The following is an 8044-nucleotide window of genomic DNA, read 5'->3' as shown; positions in this document are numbered from 1 at the left end:
GCTTGCTTATGGCTACCCAGACTTGTCCCTGGTGGAAGGCAGTTGTTCTCAAAGTGGATTATCTGCACCAGCAGTATTAGAAAGCAAATTCATGGGCCTCGTCCCAACCAAGTAAATGGGAACTTCTGGGGTTGGAACCCAGGTTGTTATTTCAGAGTCATAGGTGAGGGCAGGTTTCCTTAGAAGGGGATGTGTGTAGGGACTGCCAGTTCAGAATGCCAAGATAGAGGGCAAGGAGATATGTAGTGATGGAGCCCAGTTCTGCTGGGAGGTGGGGATCATCGAAGTGGCCCTAGAGAACAGCTCAGAATGTGACTTAATCCTAAACCCTGTCAGAATGGGACTGTTGTCCATGATGGTTTTTATGAACCCAAATTTGAGTTCATAAAAACTGGGACAGGCAGAGGCAGAGGATAAAATGAGTATAAAGGTGGGCGGGAAGGTTAGGTTGATGGCAGTAACTACCGGGGGTGCTGTTTTATCAGTTTCAAGCTCAATTGCAAGAAACTAGACCTAAGGTTAAATTAAGTTAAATCCATGATATTTTAAAAATGAAAAAAAAAAATGTTGACTTTTACACAGTGGTATAAGCTGCTGAGTGCCCAAGGCTTGCTTTTTCCATAGTGCATACACTGTATTAAATTTGAAATTTACACTATAAAAATAGCTTCACAAGAGTACCACTATTAACATAACCTTACCTCAGACAGACTTTTTATTGCCGGAGACAACTCTTCCATGTAAAAAAACATATTAATGGCTGGAGCAGAAGAAATACCAACTACAGATGGTAAGCATTTTCTTGCAAAGTCATATCAAATTTAACATTGGCCCTAGAAAACAGGAACATGTTTAAAACAAAAGATTTTAAGTAGTTGCATAACTGTGTAGATTTTCACCTATGGTCCAGGAGACCATCATAAAGAGTACCATTTTAAGTGATTAGTAAAATACATTAATGAAAAAGTACAAAGCTGGGCTGGGGATGTGGCTCAAGCGGTAGTGCGCTCGCCTGGCATGCGATCCTTAGCACCAAATACAAACAAAGATGTTGTGTCCGCTGAAAACTAAAAAATAAATATTAAAATTCTCTCTCTCTCTCTTTTAAAAAAATAATAAAAAATAAATATTAAAATTCTCTCTTTAAAAAAAGTACAAAGCTTTTGCTCAAAAATTATATTTAATCATTGCTATTTTTAGCGTTTTTGTTGGAAGTTTCTACTAAGTGGTATTTATGGAAAAAAATTGATTTTATTGCTATGAAATAGGTGATGTTAGTATACTTGAGACAGATGCCTGAAATAATGATTGATAAAAAGTATACAATTCTACCCCAGAGCAAATTAAGAGCCATAAGGGAGAGTTGGGGTTGTGGCTCAGTGGTAGAGTGCCCTTCTAGCATGCAGGAGGCACTGGGTTCAATCCTCAGCACCATATAAATGTAAAATAAAGATATTGTGTCCACCTAAAACTTAAGAATAAATATTTTTTTTAAAAAGCCATAAGGGAATAAGATGCCTTTGAAAAGATTTTCTGCATTTCCCCACCCATTAAGGGTATGTACAGCCACAATTTATGTTCGAAGTGGATTTCTATTTTAGGGAGAAAGCGAAGGCTGAATTTCATAAGAATTCTAATTCCTCCCTTTCTAAAAAGCACATCTAAACGTGTTGCTATGTTGAAGTGAGGTAGTACATTGAATGCTGAAATTTAATCTGATGAAGGTTGAGCTTTTCTTAATAGTGTAACTCAGGATACTGCATTGACCCTGAGGAGCAGCATCACCTGAGAACTTGTTAGAAATGTAAATACCAGTGTTCAATTCTAGTCGGACCCCATCATGCCTTCTGCAGTGGGATGCACCAATCTGTGTTTAGCAAGCTCCTCAGGTGATTCTGATGCATGCTGAAGTTTGAGAACCACTGGAGTTAGTAGTCCCTAAACTTGGTTGTGGGTCACAGTCCCCTGTGAAGTTTTATAAGCACTCCTGAAACCAACTTCAAGAAATTCTGATTCAGAAGACCTGGGATGGGCTTAGGAACCTGTATTTTCAACACCAAATAATCTAAGGAGCTACTAAGCTTTTTAACCAAAAGCACTATTAGTTAAATTAAGTCTATGTCAATACAAGTTCTCCATCTCTCCCTTGTTCCCCATTTTTACTCCTTTCCTTCTTTTCCTTCCCCAAATTCTCTTCTACTAGTCTGAGCTTTAATTATTATTTTTTTTCCATCACAGTATCTTTCAAGGCCTAGTATAGTGTTGTGGTACATAGAAAGAACTCAAAAAGTATTTAATGAGGGTTGGGATTTGTAGCTCAGTGGTAAAGTGCTTGCCTAGCATGAGTGAGGCCCTGGGTTTGATTCTCAGCACCATATAAAATCAAATAAACAAAGGTTAAATTCTTAAAAAAAAAAAAAAAAAAAAAAGCCTTGGATGAGCTGGCTTGGTGGTAAACATACATCTGTAATCCCAGCAGCTCTGGAGGCTGAAGCAGGAGTTCAAAGCCAGCCTCAGCAACTTAGTGAGGCCCTAAGCAACTCAGTGAGTTCCTGTTTCTAAATAAAATACAACAACAACAACAAAAAGGGCTGGGAATGTGGCTCAGTAGTTAAGTGCCCCTGGGTTCAATCCTTGGTACCAAAAAAAAAAAAAAAAAAAAAGGTGAATGAATGAATCTCATAGAATTTATTGTAGAATGGCCCTATCTTCATGTTCAATGCTATTTTCCTTTTCTGAAATATTTTTCTGCTTGAATGAATATAAGCAATATTATGTAAGATTCTCAACTCCCAGTTAATTTTCTTCTTTGTCCTTCTGAAGTTCCAGGTATCAATTGATAGTTTCCTGCATATTTTCATTATAATGTACACTTTCAAAATATCTTAAAGGAGGGGGGGGACATATATATATATATATATATATATATATATATGTGTTTTTTTCTTTTTTTTATTAGACATCTTTATTCTTTTTTTGTTCTTTTTGGTTATACATGAATGTTTTTTGATATATTATACATACATGGAGTATAACTTCCTGTTCTTGTGGTTGTATGTGATGTGGAGTTACACTGGTCATGTATTCATTTTAGGAAAGTTATGTCTGATGGATTCTACTCTCACCCTGCATAAAACTCAACTGAAAGTGGATCAAAGACCTAGGCATTAGACCAGAGACTCTGCACCTACCAGAAGAAAAAGTAGGCCCCAATCTCCATCATGTTGGCTTAGGAACTGAGCTCCTCAACAAGACTTCTAAAGCGCAAGAAGTAAAATCAAGACTCAATAAATAAATGGGATGGTATAAAATTAAAAATCTTCTTCACAACAAAGGGAACAATCAAGAACGTGAAGAGAGCACCTACAGAATGGGAGAAAAATCTTTGCCAACTGTACCTCAGAGCATTAATCTCCAGGACATATAAATATATACAAATTCATATAAATTTATGAATACATATGAATATATATATATATATATATATATATATATATATATATGTGTGTGTGTGTGTGTGTGTGTGTGTGTTAGTTGGTTAGTTTAAAGGCTTCTGGCCCAAGCATTTCTGTAGTCTGGGCCTGTACTAGTTGAGGCCATTAAATTCATTGAATTAAGAGATGCATTCAAAATGACTTTCCTATTAGTACTATTCCACTTTGTCATTTGTCTTACTTTATTATAAACCTCTGATTACTTATTTTCCATTAAATATTTTTAAAAAATATTTACTTTTTAGTTGTAGTTGGACACAATACCTTTATTTTACTTATTCATTTTTATGTGGTGCTGAGGATCCAACCCAGGGTCCCACAGATGTGAGGCGAGCGGTCTACCGCTGAGCCACAACCCCAGCCCTCCATTAAATATTTAAAGTCTGTCAAATAACATTTAACATGGTAAGAATAACAACAATAATAAAATGAACATCTTTTAAAAAGATTATTCCTGATATATTGAATGATTTTAAAGTATTATTCTTATCTGAATTTTTGTTTTAAACTATAGGTTTAAACTTACAAGCAAGTCTAAACAGAGTTCCTCCTTTGCATATTATGCCTGGATCCATTTCCCTGCACTGTCATTTATACATTTGAATGTACTACTTTAAATTTCACAACAAGCAGTCTTCTCCCAGGCTCCCTATCACCTGAATACTAACTTATATTACGTAATACAAAGCTACAAATTATGTCAGTGTGTGTTTGGAACAAAGTGTGTGCCATAAGGCAAATGTGTATGTATTCATCAGTTTGCTAAGTTCATTGTCACTGTTTAGCCTCTTGCATAGTGAGAGTACCTATTGTTTAAATTGATTCTTGTATCATCAGATCTTCTGTAGTACAAGGAAGCATTTCTAAAGAACTGTGTTCACTGCTTTGCACATACTAGGTACTTAGCATTTATTGAATGAATTTCTAGCACTGTCCTTGTATTTTTAGTCTGACTTCCGGAACATTATATAATTTGAGGATCCCTTTAGTTGTAGGGGTGTCTCCAGACCGATGAAATGCTCTTGGAGGTAACTTCATCTGGAGAATGAAGTGACTTCCCTGATGAATTAAATGCAACAAATTACATTGATTAGAATTAAAATATATTAGACTTTATTAAACATTTTTCATTTCAGTAGGTATAACTGCCTTAAGCAAAGCTAACAAAGCACACATACACAAATTTCTCACGCTGTAGTTTTCATTATAGTACTTTGGCACTATATACAACTTTTATTCTGCTTTTAAAATGCATTGTACATAAATTCTTCCATGTTACATGATCGTCCTAATTGCCATTTAAATGACTATAAAAAAATCTATGCAGTTGATGTAACTCACCATTAGGCTCATTTCCCAACCCCTTTTTGTTATTAGCCAAACTTTGCAAAGAACATTTTCTGTATTATTTGTCAAGAATAAATTCCTAGCAGTGCAATTACAGGGTCAAAGGGTAAGTCATATTTATTTTTATTTCATTTTCGACTTTTTCCTCCCAAGAAAACGAAACAAACAGTACTGTACAAAAAGCTTTTCCCAAGTCTCTCCAAGGCTTATCTTATTAACAATCGTTTATGGTATTAGTATCATCTCCCTATCCTTGTGCTGCAGCTGGAAAAAGAGCCTGGGCAGGCGAGTAACCTGATCTCGTCCACCAGGTGAGTCCAGGGTGGAGGCGGCAACTACAATACCAGGAGCAAAGCACTCCAGGGGATTTGCTGTAACACTGAGTACGGAATATAGTCCCTTCGCTCGCCTGAGAGACGATAAATTGGGAGTGGGGGGTGGGGGTGGGCAACGGAGTCGGTTCTAACTTTGCTCGCCTTGGCCTCTTAGAGCACCGTGCACGCAAGTGGGCGTATAATAAATGCGGTCTTTTCTGCGCGGACACAAGCGCTCCCTTAAACCGGCTGCACACAGTACCTCTAGGTGCCGCCAAGCTGTCGCAGCTTTGCGGCTTTGCGGGATCCTGCGCTAAGCCCCCAGACCGACCCAGGGCAGCAGCGCACTCGTTCCCCGCGGGCCCGCGCCCCGGGCACCCGGCGCGCGCCCGCGCCCCGCCCAGGCCCCGCCCCGCCAGCTCCGCCTCCTGTCTCCTCCCCGCCCCCCGAGCCGACGAGTGGTGGCGGCGGCGGCCCCAGGACCCGGTTCCCTCAGACAAGAGGGCGGGTGGAGGAGGAAGCGGCCGAGCCCCGGGTCCTGCTCCGGCGCGCCGAGCACCGCCTGCCTCAGCCGACTAGCCTCGTCGGCTCTGGGGTTTGCCGAGCCGGGTGGAGGGGAAAGGCCGCGGCGGCCGCGAGGCGGCGGCGGGGGCGCGGGCGGCGGCGGCGCGGCCGCGGCTGCCGCTTTGTTGTGCGGCCGGGGCCGGGGAAGGAGAAGTGGGAGGAGGGGGGAGCTCAGCGTCCCGCTCCCCCAGCGGCTCATGGCGACGACGCTCTGCACATCCGGGACCCTCCGGCCGAGGCGGCCGCGGCGCCGGCTGCTCGGGCCCCAGCCCCGGCCGCTGTGGTGACTCCGCCGCGCCTCGCCGTCGCCCCCGCCCCGCCCGCCGGCCCGGAGCGCCGCCGCCGCCGCCGCCCCCGCCGCCGGGGACATGTCTAACCCCGGAGGCCGGAGGAACGGGCCCGTCAAGCTGCGCCTGACAGGTGAGGGGGGTGGCGGGCGGGCGGCCGGGCAGCGGCGGGGTGGGCCAGCCGGCGGGGGGTGCCTGTGGCCTTGGGCAGGGCCAGGGTCGCGATCAATGGTGCTTCGGGGGTCGCGGCGTGGGAAGGCCTAGTTCAGGGAGAGTCGTGGGAGGACCACTCGCGCGGGTTTGGAAATTCTTGAAAAAGCCAGGAGGTCTTTTTTGGAGGGGAGGGGTACGCCGGGCCGAATCTCTGGCGGATCTGAGGTCGGGACGTCTGGGCGGAGGAGCTCGCCTCTCTCCCCCACCGCGACCGCGAGCAGCCCCTGGGCTGCTGCCCAGGTGGGGTCGTGAAGGGGATTATTGAATCCGGTTGCTGACTGCGCGCAGTAAACACTCCTTAAAGATGGAGTGCTTAACGGGAGGGTGTGTGTGTGTGTTCCCGGGTTGTTAACTTGGACACCCACTTATGCCCGCGTGCAAAATCTTGACTCTCTGCTGCCGGCCAGTGTGGCCGGTGCCACACACCTTAAACTCACGTCTGAGGAGAGGAAAGGAGACTGAGGTTGACTTTTCCGGTGTGTCTGCCTGATCCCACAACTCGGGCTTATTGTACACTCTGTGTTTTGGAAGTGTTTGATTGTAGGGTAGCATGTTTTGTGTTGTTCCTTGTAGGCCGCAGAATGTGGCTCACAGTCTGACTTTAGATCTGCTGTAGAAACCCTTTTTTTGGGGGCGGGGGGGGGTAACATTTCTAAGTATGTGCTCATACAAACTTTCAAGCAAACTTTCTCTCATTCTCTCCCCTCTCCCCCTTCCCTTTTCTAAATGGAAAAGAATGTCCAGAGGGGTTTGCTAGATAGAAGACTATTCTTACAAAGTGTTTACGATTCCATGTGCATGAAATCTTTAACGTTACAGGTATGTTTTGTTTACGTTGCCGTTTTTTGGTATTATATGAACTTGTCAGCTTCATTTTAAGGAAAAACTTTATTTGGTTTGAAAGTGTAATTGAAATCAGTGTGGTTATAGTAGTTTCATTATTTACCATTGATACGTTGTCCCCGTTTATGTTCGGATGTGTGTTGAGTAAATTTTCCTTAGAGGATTTGTGTGGATGTGCCCGAGTGTAAGAATAAACTGTAATTATGTTTGCCCACAGTAGACTTTGAGATTTATATGGACTAATTTTCTAGTCGAATACTCATGGCATATCCCGGTCCACTGGCTGAACTTTCTAGATAAAAACTTGCATTGAGTTTGGTATTTGAGAATTCAGCTTGAATGTATGTTGCCTGAAATTAAAAAAAATTTTACTTTCTTTACAGTTTTGCTTTCTCTAGGGAAAATTGCAAAGAATCATTAACTAAGTGGTTCTTAATAGAAACCCTAGGTTGGGGGATGCTTGTCCTTACCTCCCTTTCAATTTCCTTATTTTGGGGAAGTCAGTGGAAACCTTTATAAGGGATCTTTGTTGCTTTAGTTTATCTGTTGTTGTTCTTATCAGGAGTCAGTTCTGTGCTAGCAGTCCTGGAAGGACTGTGAATCCTAGGTGTGCAAAAACTATTGAAACAGAATGATGTCATTTATTTCCCTCTAGGCTATATACATACAGAGAAAATAAGGGAGAAAACAGGGATTTTGATTTTCTGCAGGTAATATGAGTTTTGAGGCTTTTAGTGTGATTCACTAGATCTTGAAGTATTTTTCTGTGCTTCTTTACTGCATATGATTCATTATAAAAAATTCATAAGCAGAGTTTGTTAGGAAAGATTACACTTAGTTTTGGGGGTAGGGAAAGGAAACATTGGACTAAATAGAATGATTTTGTATATTTAGATTTTCCTGAAGAATTTTAAATACAATTGTAAAACAGCCCACATACTCTTACAGTTTCTTAAAGCCATTGGGAATTTGCCTCTGAATA

The 8044-nt window shown here is 42.3% G+C and overlaps 1 protein-coding gene across 1 annotated transcript in view; it reads left to right on the top strand.

Annotated features, from left to right (window-relative positions):
• The first annotated feature begins 5846 nt into the window (after nt 1–5846).
• Nucleotides 5847–8044, top strand: part of Smurf2 (SMAD specific E3 ubiquitin protein ligase 2) — a 108994-nt gene continuing 106796 nt past the window's right edge. The window contains exon 1 of the mRNA XM_027946292.2: nt 5847–6139. Within this exon, the coding sequence (XP_027802093.1) occupies nt 6088–6139 (52 nt within the window). The 5' untranslated portion in view covers nt 5847–6087. The remainder of the gene's footprint in view (nt 6140–8044) is intronic.

Source organism: Marmota flaviventris, chromosome 17 (assembly GCF_047511675.1).
Source record: "Marmota flaviventris isolate mMarFla1 chromosome 17, mMarFla1.hap1, whole genome shotgun sequence".
Lineage (NCBI taxonomy): Eukaryota > Metazoa > Chordata > Mammalia > Rodentia > Sciuridae > Marmota > Marmota flaviventris.
This window is presented reverse-complemented; position numbering and strand designations above follow the sequence as displayed.